Source organism: Rattus norvegicus, chromosome X (genome assembly GCF_036323735.1).
Source record: "Rattus norvegicus strain BN/NHsdMcwi chromosome X, GRCr8, whole genome shotgun sequence".
Classification (NCBI taxonomy): Eukaryota; Metazoa; Chordata; class Mammalia; order Rodentia; family Muridae; genus Rattus; species Rattus norvegicus.
In genome coordinates, this window is record NC_086039.1 from 27,247,333 (window position 1) to 27,264,574 (window position 17,242).

Below are 17,242 nucleotides of genomic sequence, written 5' to 3' on the forward strand. Positions count from 1 at the left end.
GATTATTTAGGGCTCTTAAAGGTAGAAATGAAAGATAAAAATCAAATACTCAATAATGGTAGCATTCTGACCCAGAAAAGCAATTCCAGAAAGCAGTTTGGCCTAGGGTGTGTCTAAGGAGGCTTCTACAGTGAGATCAACAGACAGATGTCAGTCTGTGTAAGCCATAGGTCTCTAAGACTGTTTTCAAAGGATGGATCTGTGTTTTTGATTTGAAGAGCATTGTTAAGATATATTTGGATAATTTTAAAAAGTGATTATAAGTGCAATATCAACAAGGCTTATTGTCTAAAATATGGAGAATACCAAATAGCATAAAGAAGGAAAGTGAAAAATAACACCTCTTTTTATATCTGCTGTTCTCCTGAGCCCAAATGTCTTTCTTCTTTTATTTTTAAATTATTTTTACATTTTATTCAATCAGTATATATTACATAACATTATGATATATTTGAACAAAGTGTGTGTTTGTGATTCTGCTTCTCCCCAATCTCCTCCAACCCCCTGTTACCTCTATCCCCTCCTTGTAGCTTTCCCCTCCCAGACTCTTTTAGGGGTTTCTCACTTCTGTCATCTTATTCAGTATGTGCTCACCCTCAAAGGGGAAATACAAGATGTATGAGTCCAAATATATTTTTAGACAGGTAAGAGATTTTTTTTATAGGAAGATACCAGTGTCACCTCTGGCTTTTGTGTGTCAGCCATAATGCTTCATACAGTAATTCCAGCATGCAGGAAGATAAGAAACATCTCAAGTCCAAAGAGCAAGGATTACATAGTGAACCTCTGCCTTAAAAAAAAAGCAAGAAAGAAGTAGTACCCAGAAGTCTGTTGCTTTGGCTTTGCTTGTGATTTTCAATATTAAAGACAATCATGCACAGTGCCTATCTGCATGCACATGCCATGGCTTGTCTTTGGAGTACTTAGTGACTTTTCAACACTCTGCCATATATGTCTAGGCTCCTGTGCTATCACCTCCTGACCTAGGTATGTCCCTTGTTTGCAGCAGTGACCCTGCGGGAAGACAGCGCCAAGAGGTTGGAGAGAAGAGCACGCCGTGTTTCTGCATGCCTGTCAGATTATTCCCTTGCCAGTGACAGTGGGGTTTTTGAACCTCTAACCAAAAGGTTAGGAGCTGATCACCTTATTTCCTTGTTCCTAAGTACCCTTTCCAGAGTGCTATTGGTATGCACACCAAGAATCCATATGGAAATAATTAGATTCTAAGCTTTGTTTCTGGCTCCATTTATATTTTTCTATCGCCTTTAATCTTTGGAAGGTTGGGTCTTAGAAGCCTGTGGAGAAAACACCTCTAGCTTACGTGTGTATTTGGCTCTTAGTGTGTTCTGGAATGCCTTTTCTCCTCCTGGTCCTGACTAGTAGAGCTGAAAAAGACCAACTATGCACAGTGCATAAAAGGGACCAGCATTCCTAGCAATGAAGTCCCTCCCTCTCTCTCTTTAGCTACAGGGAGCTCCTTGTGGTCAAAACAAAACCTTTGGAAATTAGGTAGTTCATTTTGATTAACTGTCTTTGTTGTCATTGCAAATTTGTATAATTGTAAATCTCAAGTATCTGTAAAGACATTGTAGTCAATGCAAAATTTTCTTAAAGTTCACTTTTTGAAAACTGCCTTTAGTGTGCCTTTCAAAATGTATGCAATTATTTTCTAAGACAAAGCAAAACCCCAGAACAACACAAATAAAAAACAAGGCAGCTGTTGCTATAGTTGATATCTATAATTTTGCCATTGTGGAAGCTGAGACAGGGAGAAATGCCACAAATTTGAGCCAACTTTGGGCTATAAAGCTCTTGCAGGGGACCTGATATCAATTCTCAGTACCCACATGGCAGCTCACAATCATCTGTTCCTTCATTTCCAGAGTTCCAGTGCCTACTTCAGGCCTCCATCTCCACTACATACGTGCAGTGCCCATACTTACAGTCAGCAATACACTTACATCTATAAAATAAAAAGGAGTCTTTTTTTTTAAACCAAGGGAGTGATAAAAAGAGAAAGATGTTTGTGGGCAGGTACTGATGAGATAACCCATGATGGATCCGGGAACCAGCTGTTCCTTTTGAGCCCCTTAATGAACACAGATACTTGAATCAGAGTTTGATAAAACTCTTCTCAGTAAGAGATACTCTGAGCATGAGAAAAACCTTGTACATGCTTACAATGCTGAGGTCCTTTTAGAATAAACCTAGTGTATTTGCCATTATGTTTAGAAATGAAGATGCTGAAGAGCCTGCTTTTGGAGACATGTATGGAAACAATGAGCCTCAGATCTATGTGGGATATCTGTGAGTATAGGAGCCAACTTGCTGTTCTTTAATATGCCCTGTAGAATAAGGCCTGCTTGGGCGATATTCTATCAGCTTTGATACTCCCTGTCATGTCATCAGCCTTAAAGATGCCTTGTAGATGCATTTCCATGGACAGGTGAAGGGAGATAGACGGACTGTATGAGCCAGGTGTTGCTTCCCCATTCTTGTTAGCTCCCATCTTTCTTTTGACTCAGATGAGTTGGCAAGGGTAGAAGGTAAGAGGGAAAGAGAAAAGTGACTGCATTGCTGTCTTTCATTCCAGACACCACAGCTGAGGACTGTTAGCTTAGACTTGGGAGTCGGCAACGTGGGATACTCAACGTCTCATCTAACTCTTAGGAGCATATTTTCACATTTATGTTGGAAGTGGACAGTATTCCCCATAGTACAGATATCAGAATCCTTCCCTTATCCCCAGAGTGAGTCATCCAATCATCTGTAACAATGGCAGCTTTAGATGTCTAGCTACAGTTTCATTAAAAGCAGGTGCCATGATGTTTATACTGGCAGCACAGGAGTTTTGTTTGTTTGTTTTTTTGTTTTGTTTTTGTTTTTTGTTTGTTTATTTGTTTGTTTTTTTGTTTGGTTTTTTGGTTTTTTTTGTCTCTAGTTTTGGTTTGCCCATTCTTGTTATTCTGGTTGAGTTTTCTTGGTTCTCATACTGCTCACTTTTAGAATCAGTTCATTTTTTGCTATGGTGTCCCCATCTTGTGCACTGTAGGGAATTCAGTTGTGCCCTTCACACTCTTGTTCCAGTTTTCATAATAAAAAATTCTTTGACATACTACCAATCTCGCTTATGGGTAAAATAAGGTAAAATACCCCTCAGACCATGGGCAATATTGGGGTTGAATGACAGGGTCATTTCTTCCATGGGGAATTTATAGTCTATGAATTTGTGCTTTATTTTCTAGGCATGATAGTACAAATGAATATCTCCTTGTGCATGTGTTGCAACTGAGGAACCTTGCTGGTCTGGTGATGAAGGAAGACTGTAAAATGTAAGTTCCTGATATTGAAGACCTGGAGGCTATATACAGTTAGTGATGTCCTTCCTCCAACTTTCCTCTGCATGATACAGCTCATTGCCTATTCTGCTCAGCAGACTGGGAACAGAAAAGCAGTTTGGGAGCCCGAATTTGCAGATTTGCAGTAAAAGAGTAGGGAATATCTATTTAAAGTACAAAGGATATATATATATATGTATATATATATATCCATATATTAAAAGAGCTTCATTAATTGAGACATATGGTGTACTGTGTTGCTGTCAAGGAAGGGCCTGTCACTGGCAATATTGAGGATTACCTTGTGATGCTAGTACAAGCCCGTTCCAGTCTGTGATCCTATTATGTGTATTAAGAAGCCTGAGACTGGGTTCAAGGAGTCTTTAGCCATGGAGAGGAATAGGAAATATGAAATGGGACCATTTTGAAGTCAGCTAGTGTTCTCGTTCTCACTGGCAGAATTGCTGCCTCTCTGTGCTCTGTGACCCTAGGTGAGTGTTCATAGAGGGTATCCCTAAGGTGGCTAACTGCCAATAGTCATCCATTCAAATCTGAGGTAATCAACCCCATACATTCCTTGTTGTGAACTAACTTTGTAAACATGAGGATCCATATTTCAATCCACCTCTCCTGGTGATACACACAGCAGTCATCACAAATATTTCACGCCTGTCAACTATTTGCTAAGTTCCAGACTGAGGTAGAAACCAGAAAATAGACTGTACTGCTGTGGATGTTAGAGCTGTGAGGAGAAAGCAGAAGAACTCTTGCTGAAAGAATGTCCAGCAGAACATCAAAGCTCCAAGTCTTATCTTAGCCAGTCAGGCATGCTCCATCTAATCTAAAGAGACACATTAGTCCTTTGGACCTGGAGGGTGGGAACCATATTAGCTCATGCTGACTACCAATATGTTTCCTTCCCTCTATTCCTAGCCATATTCGCGTCTACTTGCCCCCACTCGACTCTGGCACTCCGAATACTTACTGCTCCAAGTCTCTGGAATTCCAAGCTCCATTGGTGTTTAATGAAGTGTTTAGAATCCCTGTGCATTCCAGCATGTTGACATTGAAATCACTGCAGTTGTATGTGTGTTCGGTGAATCCTCAGCTACAGGAAGAACTGCTGGTATGTTTAGCAGTATGGCCTGTGCTCACTCATTTTCTCCTTCCCCCATTTTCTTTTTCCCTTCTCTTTGTTTTATGACTCCATCTTCTTTCTCTCTTCCTCTATATTTTCTTTGTTCCTAATTTTATCTTTAATTTCTCTTTTACATTACTCATATATATATATATATATGGGAGAGAGGCATGCAGCTGTGAGAGGGTGTACATGCTATAGTGCACATGTAGGTTCTGGCAGTCAAACCTGATATCTTAAAGGACAATATTTATGGAAAAAAACATTAAAATCTGGTTCTTGCTTTTACTTTTAACACCCATGCAGGGCATTGCTCAGATAAACTTGGCCGACTGTGACAGTTCAAGTGAAATGCAGCTGCGCTGGTATCCTGTGCAGGTCTTTGCCAGCCCTGATCCACCTAGGCCAAAAGAGCCTGTGCTGCGAGTTATGGAGAGCACCACACAGGAAACCATGAATACCAGCTCTGGAAAGACGGTACATGGCCCTGGCTCAAGGAGCCAATCTTCTCTGGCTATTTTCTTTACTTTGAGACTGGCTTTGCTCCAGGTACTCATTTCTAAGACAATTTCTTGTAGATTACAAGGCAGCATGAGTTACAGTAAAGAGTTTCAGGGGAAGGAATCATATGGGAACATAGCAATATAGAAGTCCACTTTCTGAAAATGATGTTTAATGCAAACACATTCATGATCACTACTTTTGTACAAATTTGTGGACACAGAGCTATAGGCCCAGGGTGAACACTGTGGTACTGTTCTCGTGTGTGGCCAAGAGATTAAACTGGTTCTCAGAAACATCCTTTCCTCCTTCAGGATGCAGTGACAGTGCTGCTAGCCAGAACCACAGCACAGCTACGAGCTGTAGAGAGAGAGCTGGCTCAGGAGCGTGTGAAGCTGGAATATACCGAGGAGGAGATCCTGGAGATGGAGCGTAAGGAAGAACAAGGCGAGGCAGTGTCTGAGAGGTGAGTGCCTAGTCCTCTGCCCTCTTAAGATTGCATGAAGAGGCAGAAAACAGTACAATATCTTAGGGAAGTGAAGTGAAGTTACTGCAAACAGGCTAGCCTGCCCAGTGCCAGTCAGCATGTCTCTCAGGGGAGTGTTTCTGAAAGCAAACCACTTTCCTCCTCTTTGCCTCTCTAGAACATGCTGGGACATGCTATCATGCCATTGCTCAGGAGCCTTATTGTGGTGGGGAATATCATGGTTATATTTATAAGAGAAATACCCTGACTTGTGTGCCCAATCCTCTTCCTTTAATTTCAGAATTTCTTTTCAGGACTCCACTGAACATTTTGGTTTTATGGAGATGGGCCCTTAGTGCTTAGTCTAAGGTGGCTTTGGAGTTCTCTTGCCTTAGCCTTTTTAGAGCTAGCATTATAGACATATGCCACCATACCCAACTCAAAGTTCCCTTCTGTTTTTTTGTTGTTTGTTTCATTTCTCTTTGGGTACTGGAAATTCAACCTGTGGCTTTGTACATTCTGGGCAGGCATTCTGCCATGGAGCTATACTTCTGGGCTATTCTCTTGTTGTTGTTTTTGTTGTTGTTGTTTTTGTTGTTGTTGTTGTTGTTGTTCTTAAAGCCCACCTTATAGAAATTTAATCTGTCTGCATTTACACTGTACAACTCACTAGTTTGGTATAGTATAATTATAGTATGCCATTTTTACTAACATCAGCTGTAGAGAACTTTCAGTAAACAAAAAGACCACCACACATACGAGGAATCACTCCCATTCCTTCTTCCTTCTGACTGCATTCAACCACAAATCCATTCTGCATCCTGGACACACTCCTCAAAGGAAGCATAGAATCCCATAACCAGGCAGCGTCACTAGCCACTACTGCTTAAAGTGGCCCATCGGTGTGACTCCTTGCCAATAGAGGCCTATGAGAAAAGGATGAATAGTTCAGGTGAATGAGCACCTCTGGTGTAGTGGCTTGTCTGATCCTCTGTGGGGGGGGGGTCACATGTTGAATCTCTTCCACAGGTTTGCAAAATGAATATTGTCTTTGTGAGGCTTACTGTTTCTTCCCATGACTTTCTCTGAATTTAGTTTAGAGAGAAATGTGCTTTTGAAGCACCTGGCAGAGGGATAAGACATGCTATGCTGTTCATGGTTAGACAGCAAGATGGGAGGGTTTTCTAAAAGAGTTTTTGGTACCTTAAGTGGCTCAAATTGGGTGATAGGAAAACATAAAACTGTTAATGAAAGGATGCTTCCTTAGAAAACAGAAATACTCCTGCTTTATAAGAACAGCAGCTGTCTTTAATCATTGAAAAGAAACAGGTTTTCCTTGCTCTTTCTGCTGTTCTCTTCTGAAAACTGCCATGAGAGGCATCATCTCTGATGAGTTTTTCATGGACTGTTTCAATATTTACCTTTAGGAGTTGGCAGGCTGACTCGGTTGATAGTGGCTGTAGCAACTGCATCCAGACCAGCCCCCAGTACCCAAACTCCTGTTACATTGGTGCAGACTCTATCCATGGGCATGTGGTTACTGGCCAGGCAGATTCTTACAAAGCTGAGAAACTTCAACCCTTGCCTCTAAAGGTAAGTAAAAAGTGCCAATAGGGCCTTTGAATATTTAGTACCTGGCCATCTCTAGAAAGAGAAAGGAATTTTCCCCATACCTATTAAGGGAATTATGAGTGGCAGGGTAGATTAGTGGTAAGTGTACTGCAGGAAGCTAGACTGATCTGCTCACATGTAGGAGTAGAACATATACTCACTAATGGCCATGTCTTGTGGGTGTGAGAGGGTATGGAGATGGGTGGCATTTGGAGGTAATATGTAAGCAACAACTCTATATAATCAAGTGCTGAACTGTAGCATTGCCTAAGATTTGTAAGGGATTAATGTGAACTCAGCAGTTCCTACAGAAGTGTCCATCACCTGTAGATTATAAGAAAAATACAGCTCTGACTTAAAAAATTGAGCCTTTTACACCATTCTGTGGCAATCACTTCCCATCTTTAGGAACAAATAAGCTTTGACCAGTTGACAATGTATCTCACTGAAATATTATTGTTCTAACTATTCAGTGTACCAAAATATGCTACCACCATGGTCTCTGAAGCAACATGTATGAACTCTCCCCTAGGCAACTTCTTAGTCTTCAGCCTGTATAGCAGATTAGAGTACTTGCTTTAGATGAGGTCTCTAAGAATTGCTGCTGTTCTACTGTTTACATGCATGAAAAGTAACAGCTACCAAAGGAGTGGCTGGGGAGGCTAGATTGATGCCCCCTTTAACTTTATTTATACTTATATTTTGGAAATGACAGGGTTGCAAGATGGGATAATTGTTATGGAAACTGCCATGGCAGACCTTCAAAGTCTTCCAGTGGTTCATTCTTCTCATCCTACCTCTTGGGAAGATAAGCGAGGAAGAGTGCCTCAAGTTCAAGACAAGCATGGACTATATAATGAGTTTCAGGCCAGCCTGGGCTGCATAGCAAGACACTATCTCCAAAAAAATAGAAAAAGAGCTGATAGGAGTAGGGAGGGAGAAAATGAACTGCTGTCATTTCAGCAATGACAATTATGGGTGGTAGGTATAAAAAGGCAGGTAGACCAGCAGGAAGAAACTGAAGAGGAGTTTGTTCACACTAACTGTATTATTTGTGCTATTAAGAAGTCAGAGTAACAATAATCCTACTACCTAGGTTGACAAGGAAACCACCACAGAAGACCTTTACATGGAAGAAGCACTGGCTGTTCGAAAGGAATGGCCTAGCCGTCGTGCCCGTGGTTCTCCTTTTGTCCGTAGTAGCACCATTGTGCGCTCTCAGACCTTCTCACCAGGGGCAAGAAGCCAGTATGTTTGCAGGGTGAGTTGAAACTCCTTTACTCTTGCGTGCAACATTCTCTTCTTCTTTCTCTTTGTTATGTTCTCATTTTTACTATCTCTGATAAAAAATATATTTTCTCACAAGCCATACCAATGAATAAATGACCATCATATATGAGTGGAGATAAAATGAGCAAATGAACACTAGGCATTCAGCTCGCCACCTGGCTCTGAGCCTGTTGAATTTTGAATTTTCTCTGAATTCTACCTCCTAGAGATTTTCACTCTTCTATGTGATGGATCTCATGATCAGGAGGCAGGGCGAATATTTTGAGAAACAGCAAGTCAAAATGGAGATTGTCTTGAGTTAGATAGAAATCTATAGGTTGCATTAGCTTGTTCTTTTCATCCTTAGAAGTTCCAAAGGTACTGCCCTATTTGAATCCTGTAGGCTCTAAGGAATACATTCCAATTTTATAACTTTTGGGAAATAATGGGGATCCATAGTCAAATCACATTGAAAGGCTTCACTAGATACTGACACCCAGGTCCCACTCCTAGAGACTTGTCACTGGTCACAGGTGGGACCTGAGAATTAGAACTTTTGGAAATTCTAATGTGCACATGAAACTGGTAGCCTATAGGTAGGTGGCTTGGAGGTCCAAAGCACTGTAGTCATTGAAGGGAGGACAGTGAATTTGAGCTGATCTGGCCATTCCAGAGTGACAGTAACACCATTGACCTGGATAGTGAAATGGTTTTGAAGGGAAAATGGTCATGATGCCTATATGGGTGGTTAGACATATTCATCTGAATACCATTCTCATGGTCTCTCCTCTTTTGCCTATGCTCTGGCAGAACCACCACGGAACAGATTCAGATGCTCTTTGACAATAGGGTACTAGTAGGACAAAGTTTGCTGCTTAGAGGAAGACTGGCAGCTGACGGGTTGAGCTCTGTTCCCAGCATAAAAGACAGCATTTATTAGTAATGGTGTTAGAAGCCTTGATGTTTATGTGCATATTGGTATGACCACAGGGCAAGTAAGCTTCCATGCCACTGTGTTTCCTGAATATCTCCTGTAAACTGGTACAGAAAATAAGGCTGGGAAGCAAGACTTGGGCACTCACACAGACAACCATTGATCCACTACCACATGAAATCCGTAGGGGCTCCCATAAAGAAGTGTTCTTTATTTTCCTCTTTAAAACCACACCTTTCCCTTGACTGGCACAACACAGCATGGTGAATGTTGGCTTGTCTTTCTACCCGGAATGAGTCCTTTTTCCAAAAAGCCATTTTACTAAAGCCAGAAATAAATAGCAAATGTGAATGACTGCTAAACAGTGAAACATGCTGAAGACAGTACCTGCTTTCATAAGCAGCTTACTTAATATCAAATTGTAGTTGGTATGGATAGGAGAGAATTATGATTAATGTGATCAGTGTAGAAAGTTCATGTGGTTAAGTTGATGAGCATGAAAAAAAGATCAGGTTGGCAGCTTTGTTTGTTTTGGTTGGTTTTTTTTTTCTCTCTCTCTTAAAACTCTTCTGTTGGTCCAAAGACCTGGTAAATGCATCAACAAAAAATTTTAATGTGTTTTAAATGCATGTGAAAGGAAAAAATTAATCCCATTTGGATTCACAGAGATTGAATAGGAAATGAATAATAAATTGTTTCTGGATATTCTTTTTGGTGCAGCTTTATCGTAGTGACAGTGACAGTTCAACACTGCCCAGGAAGTCCCATTTTATACGAAATACTTTGGAAAGACGAACCCTTCGCTATAAACAGGTGTGTGCTACAGAAACTAATATGGAATCTATAACAGCTTGTTTTTTATTTGTATATTTTTCTTTATAAAGGTATTACTTTAGGAAATGCTTCAGGCCACATTAATTAAAAGACTTTATTTCCTTGTAACTTCTTTAGAATGTGCAATAGTATCATAATTCTATTAGCATTTCTTGATGATTTTATATCATTTGTGATTATTTTATTCTTATATTTATTAAATGGATAATCATTTCATGATTTTAGAAAGTGCGTGCGTATTGGCAAATTTCAGCTTCTTTTTTATGCTTTATTTTTAATTATGTATATATGTGTGCATGTGAGTGCAGATGCTTGTGGATTCCTGAAAAGAGTGCATGATCCCCCCAGAGAGGGAGTTATAGGGAGTTGTAAACCACCTGTCATGGGTTCTGAAAACACAACTCAGGCTCTTTGCAAGAGCAGTATATGGTGCTAACCACTTAAAACTTCTGTAGCCTCTACATCTGTTTGTTGACATATAGCGTGCTTCTATAGTTTTCATTGTCTTTGCTTGCCGTGTGTGTGTGTGTGTGTGTGTGTGTGTGTGTGTGTGTGTGTGTGTGTGTGTTGCCAGCTTTAAAAGTTGTAGTTTGTAAGGTAGAAGGTAAGTAAGTCCCTGTCATTTCTGGGCAAGCATCTTCTGGAATAGATACTTTAAAAATTCCAGATTCCCATGTGATGTACTGAGATTAGTTGCAGACTGCGGGAACTAAAAAAGTATGTAATTAGGCTTCAGAAGTTGTGTCTAAACAGCAGCAGTATGAACATTTTGAATTGAGTCATTGTTATTGTCCTGTCCTCTCTTTTTGAGCACCATCCTTGAGCTTGACCGATTGGATGCCAAAAACACCAGTTTCCTGCTGTTACATATTTAACACAACTCCCCCATTTTAAACTTTACCTAATTGAGTCACTTTTGTGATTTTCCAGTCATGTTTTTCAGACACCAGTAAAAAAATGAAATTTCAAAACAAAAAACAAAGCACATTTTGCTACCTTAGACTTATATTATCAAACAGCATTTCTAGAAGAATGTGTTTGTTTTATCTGAGAGCTTCATATGAGGGTCTGTTGCTCTATACTTTGACAAACAGTTGTAGGTCATGATTAAAGAAGTTTGCTGTTCTTATTTTGAAGTAGAGATTTAATCTTGCCAGAATCTGGTGTTTTAAAATATGGATATGGGATAAGTCAGGCTTAGAGAAATACTTGTACCATAGCTATGTCCTGTTAATTGTGGAAGAACCTTCTAGAAGATGGAGCCTATGTCAGCCCAAGCTGGTTGCATGCTCACTGGTGCCCCTCTGCCTGCCCTCCACAGTCTTGCAGGTCGTCTATGGCTGAGCTGATGGCCCGCACCTCTCTCGACCTGGAGCTGGACCTCCAGGCCTCAAGGACTAGGCAGAGGCAGCTGAATGAGGAGATTGGCACCCTCCGGGAGCTGAGGCAGCGTCTGGAAGATGCCCAGCTACGGGGCCAGACTGACCTCCCACACTGGGTGCTCCGAGATGAGCGGTTCCGTAGCCTACTGAAGGAAGCGGAGAGGCAGGTAAGACACTCAAAGGCCTGGTCTGAACTCCCTCTAGAATTCCCCATCTGTTGCTTATCCATGTTTGCCTCCCTCACCTTTAGTTGTGAGTGTTCCTATAATATAGTAATAGAAAGGATTTTATGTTTTATGAAATTCTCCCCTACTATGAACATGTAGACAGTGAGAGATTCTTCAAGGAGAGTGAGGAATACCAAGAACCTCCTTCCCTTATGTGTAGAATGCCCTGAGGCCACATTCAGCCAGGCCTGGCTCCAGCTACTTCAGGCACCTCTGTGGAGATTTCTTCTGTAGACACAGATGGGGCAGACCTGCGTTCTACATATCTGTGACTGATATTATATCTTCTGGACTCCAGAGATGGGAGTGAGCTCATTCATTCTTTTGTTTTAAGTAGCAGTAAAAGATTTTGCTCATCAAATGTTTCTGTTATAGACAAGACAGACCAAACTTGACTACCATCAGGAACAAGTAGCTGAAAAGATGCTGAAGAAGGCCTCCAAAGAGATCTACCAGCTTCGAGGACAGAACCACAAGGAGCCCATCCAAGTACAGACCTTTAGGTAAGTATGGAGTGAGGATGGACCCTGTGCCCAACATTACTGCTTACTGCTTTCCTATCACCATGATGCCTGGGTTAATATAAAAAGTACAGTCACCAGGAATCTACTGTAAACAGCATCTCCTGCCACTAGCAACATTTTGATGCTTTTACATGATGTTTATATTTTTATACTTTTTTATGCTACCTGCCATCAATGTAGAGTTTTTTGTTTAAAAATTAAAATACCCCACAATGCTACATGCTTTGTTAGCTTATTTCAACATGTTTTATCTATAATTCACCCATTTGCTCTATTTTGTAACCTAATGCTGCTTTCTAAATGTTTGCTACTGAAGGTAACTCAAATGCATACATATATACATCCTTATCACATTTGCTTTTAAATTAACTTTCAATTGAAGCCAGATCTACAAACTGCAAAGCATGCATATCATATAGTTGAGCTATCACAGTCTTGCTATCACAGGTATCAAGCATTTATCACCATCTCACCATCATCTATTTTCCTACATTATAATCACTATGGCATAGATTAGATCTACCTGCAAAGGTAGAATTAATGCATGGTATCTATATTGTCTGTGGCTGTGAAAAATTGCAGAGAATTTAGAAAGCATAAATTTAATGCATTTAAATATGTCAATAACAATTGCTGCATCAATAATGTCATGTTCCTACTCCTCCCATTTAGTTCTCAGATACTGTCCTCATCCCCTAAAGGAAAGTGCCTCATACTCCTTGATGGTCAAGCCCATACCCCTCCCTGAGCTCTATGTGCCACTCCCCTATCTCTACATTTGCCTCTTGACTATTTCCTATTAATAGAATCATACAACACGTAGTTTTCTGTTTCTTTCTCATTGCATTTAGCATCAGGCTTCTGAAGGTCATCCACATTGTAGCATCTATCTGTGTCAATTCTTTTTATTGCTAAATACCACATTTGACTTGCAGCTTTCATGTTTTAAAATCTTTAATTTTCATATCCTTGCCATAATTAGCATTAAGGAGTATGACATTCTGCCTTCAGTTATGATTTAGAACTTGTTTACTCACACAACTCTCACCCTCATATTTATTTCTTAATAAAACAAGTATTTGTGTGTGTGTGTGTGTGTGTGTGTGTGTGTGTGTGTGTGTGTGTGTGTATGTACCTACCATATACAAGTGAGTATTTTAGCCACCATAGATGAGCACACCACAGGACTTCTTCATATAAACAGTTGTCACTGGCAATTTTAATTCAGCTCCTGCTACTGGGAATTGATTCCTAGGACCTTATATAAACTAGACATTAACTCTCCCACTGAGCTGTGTCCATATCGCTTTCAGATCTACTTCTAATGCATAATTCTTTCTAATTCTAGGGAGAAGATAGCATTTTTTACAAGACCAAGGATTAACATACCTCCTCTCCCAGCTGATGATGTTTGATGTAGTGCATTGTGCACATGAAGTATTTATCTGCCAGTTTTATTTTCATGAAGTTCTTAGATTAGCAAAATTTGTCTTTAAAATATTTGTGCAAAGCTATTAATATACACATTTTGTAAAAAAAACATATATCTATACATATATATTTTATAATAGTGACGGCAACAGGGCTTGGTTTTTCCTTGTTGTGAAATTGACATCTCTGAAGACAGGTTATTTTATAAAAGATCAACTATCATGTTAAGAGTGTATAGTTTTTACACGGTTTTATTTGACTTAAAGGCTGGAAGACAGAAACGAAGTGAGTTCAGGCAAATTCACTGTATTGTAATTTATTTATAGTACTTTTTTCCTTGAAGGAAAATACTGACTTTAAGGTATATTTTAAGGCTGAATTTTTGTTCTTCAGTATTTGTCATGCAGTAGAATGGAACTTGGGGCCGGTTGTATTTCTGACACCTGAAACAAAAACACTATGTGCTGAGTTTGTCATGTGTATCAGTTTCTCATAGGTGCATCTACTATGTATATTGTACACTTTCACTCTCTCTGTGTTTTGTTAAAATATCAACTGCAGTGGTTCAGTCATACTCTGCAAGCTGTGTGTGCATTGTAGGGCTCAGTGTCCTGGGCACTGACAACTCCTCATTGCTGTGTTGTCATCTAATGTATCTTTCTGTGCTTTCCACAAATCTGAAGCTGGCAACAGAGCTTCCGGCATCCCAGGTTTCAGCGTGCCTGTCCACTGGTGACTGGTGACTGTTCACATTGCTTACATTTGTCAAAGCATGTGCAGCTGCCTTTGCCACCTCTGGCTGATCTGATAGACATGGTGTGGGCGTGCTCTCCTGCTACCCTACTGTTTTATGAAAGAGTGAAAAGAGTGGATACAGCAGATACTAAAGGCAGAGACAACCTTTGAAGGTGCTTTTTTGTGTGTGGAGAGAAGGGCATGTGGGTAACATAGCTTGCCCAGCAAATCATTGCAGGGGAATATTTGAGTTAAATCAGAATGCTTCTCTCACATTGGAGCTAACCAATATTCCTCATAGAATCTTAGAACTAGCTCATGAGGGAAAAAAATTTAATGGAATAAAAATATGCCATGATTCTTTTAAATGCCAAACAATTTAGTTTGCCTAGCACACATTTATTCTACATAAATGTGCTTTCCTTTCTGAGGCCTTGAATGAATAAATGAAGTAATCACAGGAAATGTAAAAGAAAACAGAACTCTCTTCCTAGATCTTTCTTCCCCTCCTTGGAAATCTCCCTTTTAATCAGGTCTCCTTTCTCATCAGTCTGTAACCCTTGTATAACCCACTTTCATTTTTGGTTTTATTAAAAATGAATTTTGTTAAAAGCATTTCATTGACATGTGACCAATCACAGACAATGGAATTTGTCAGTGGTGGTAAGACTGAAAACCTTTTTTACAGTTGTCATCTCTTGCTGTGCATTCCTGCTTCTAGTCTTGCTTATTTGCCCCATCCCCAATTTCCTTTTTGTATGAATCTACAATAGAGGTAGAGACCCAAGGTACCAGTCCTTAGAGCACTGCCACTAGCAAGCACTATTGCTGAGGAGGCCTTTCCCATATGCCTGCAGAATATTGGGACCTTAATCTCCAGCCAGAGCCAATGTGGCTAACACTGCCTCACAGGTATAGCTCTTCCCAGGCCATTCCCAAGCTGGAACGATGTAGCTTTTCTGCCAACTCAAATTAGGGAGCAGCTAGGAAAACCAATTGTGCCAATACAAAAAGACTCCCAGATGTATTTAAAAAAATCACTGCCTACCTTATACCAATTTATGTGGGGAGTGTTGTCTTCTTACTCTTGCCCCAAAGGAAACACATGCAGTCCCTGCTTTAGGATGAGTCTGAAGAGGAGCACCTAGGTTTGATACCTTTCCATCATAATATCTCCCTGCCATCTGGCTTTGCAACATGTGGAAGGTGAATTGTGTACAGGTGTACTGCATTGCATGGACTGTTTGCTGCCATAGGAGAGACATGGTACCCAACACCCTCATTTGCTTCCTTTTGGCAGCTACCAACCTCTTAAAACTACAATGTTGGGAATACATTGCCTACTTCAGACAAATGAAGGTATATGGGCATTAGGGAGCTGGAGGGAGTTTCCATCTGCTGTGTGAGATTGCATATGTGCTTAGCCTGGTGAGAAAGAAAACCACTGTCTCTGAACAGCTCTGGTCATGCAACAACCTGAATTCTGCCACCAGGGTCTCTGAAACAGCACTGTGTGTAAAAGGGAATTTGGTTTTTCACTTTATCTAATCATTGCCTTGTCGGACTTTGGTGATTATTGCTGAAATAAGTAACCTTCTGTTGTGGGAATAAGTTATAATCAGTATTCATCTCTTTGTTTTGTCACTGTTCTCTCTGATTGTGTAATTTGTATCGTTTGAAAGTATTTCTTCTATAAAATTAAACTAACCTGCCTTAAGAACAAATGGAAATGTGTGGCTTGTTTTTTAAATATATGTAACTTACAGGAGACTTTTTAAATAAACAAAAATGGTGCTGGAAATGTGGCTCAGTGGCAGAGTATGTATTTCACATGTACAAGGACATGGGTTCAGTCTCTATAGCAACAAAGAAATAAAATAGAGACATTGTATTAGTTAAGATTCTACAGAGAAACAAAATTATAGAATGAATCTACATCCATATAGAAAGGGAATTTATTAGACTAGCCTACAGGCTGTGGTCCAGCTATGAATGACTGCCTATGAATGGAAGTTTCAAGAATCTATTCCACAAGGCTGGATGTCTCTCAGTTGGTCTTTAGTATGTGCTGGAATCCCGAAGAAGTAAGTTCTAATGTCAGTGAAGGAGTGGATTTGCCAATGAGAGCAAGAACAAGCAGGAAGAGAGCAGGCTTCTTTTTCCATGTCCCCTATATAGGCTCCCCGAACAAGGTGTAGCCCAGATTAAAGGTATGTCTTCCCACCTCAAAAGACCTAGATTAAAGGTTTATCTTCCCACTTCAAAGGGTTTAATTAAGAAAAAAGTCTCCCACATGTTTGCACAATCACTTAGATTTTAGTTAATTCCAGATGTAGTCAAGCTGACAACCAAAAATAGCCATCTCAGACCGGTTTATTTTAAAATACCAAATAGAGGTATGAGAGAATAGTGCAACAACAAAATGCTCACTTAATACCACCTTGCTTTCAAACAAACTATTAGTGTTCCCCCAACTCTCAAATCTTCTGATTTGGAGCAAGTTCCACACACCTTTTTTTTTCATTTTAAAATATTTCATTGTATATTATTAATAGGAAAAATTATTCATATTGACTTTATTATTACTTAGGATCTAATTACCCCTTCATATTTAAACACCAGAGTCAACAGCTCTGTTTAACTCTGAACAGAATCCAAATAATCAATCCATTCATTAATTTTATATATATGACTTTTTTGTTAATACCTTTCTTGAAATAGAATTCAAGTAACAGAATGTACTCATTTAAAGCACATGACTTGAGTTTTTTCATATATTTAGAGTTGTACAAATATTACAATGATTAATTTGGATATTTGATCAATCTCAAGGAAACCTACACATCTATCAG

The 17,242-nt window shown here is 39.8% G+C and overlaps 1 protein-coding gene across 1 annotated transcript in view; it reads left to right on the forward strand.

The window, feature by feature from the left end:
- The window catches only part of Wwc3 (WWC family member 3), a 117,429-nt gene extending 101,315 nt beyond the window's left edge, over positions 1-16,114 (forward strand). Inside the window, exons 12-23 of the mRNA NM_001427611.1 lie at positions 1,007-1,127; positions 2,233-2,307; positions 3,246-3,332; positions 4,272-4,464; positions 4,783-4,953; positions 5,292-5,443; positions 6,871-7,036; positions 8,151-8,315; positions 9,978-10,070; positions 11,413-11,640; positions 12,076-12,203; positions 13,573-16,114. Coding sequence (NP_001414540.1) covers positions 1,007-1,127; positions 2,233-2,307; positions 3,246-3,332; positions 4,272-4,464; positions 4,783-4,953; positions 5,292-5,443; positions 6,871-7,036; positions 8,151-8,315; positions 9,978-10,070; positions 11,413-11,640; positions 12,076-12,203; positions 13,573-13,639 — 1,646 coding nt within the window. The 3' untranslated portion in view covers positions 13,640-16,114. The remainder of the gene's footprint in view (positions 1-1,006; positions 1,128-2,232; positions 2,308-3,245; positions 3,333-4,271; positions 4,465-4,782; positions 4,954-5,291; positions 5,444-6,870; positions 7,037-8,150; positions 8,316-9,977; positions 10,071-11,412; positions 11,641-12,075; positions 12,204-13,572) is intronic.
- Positions 16,115-17,242: the final 1,128 nt, after the last annotated feature.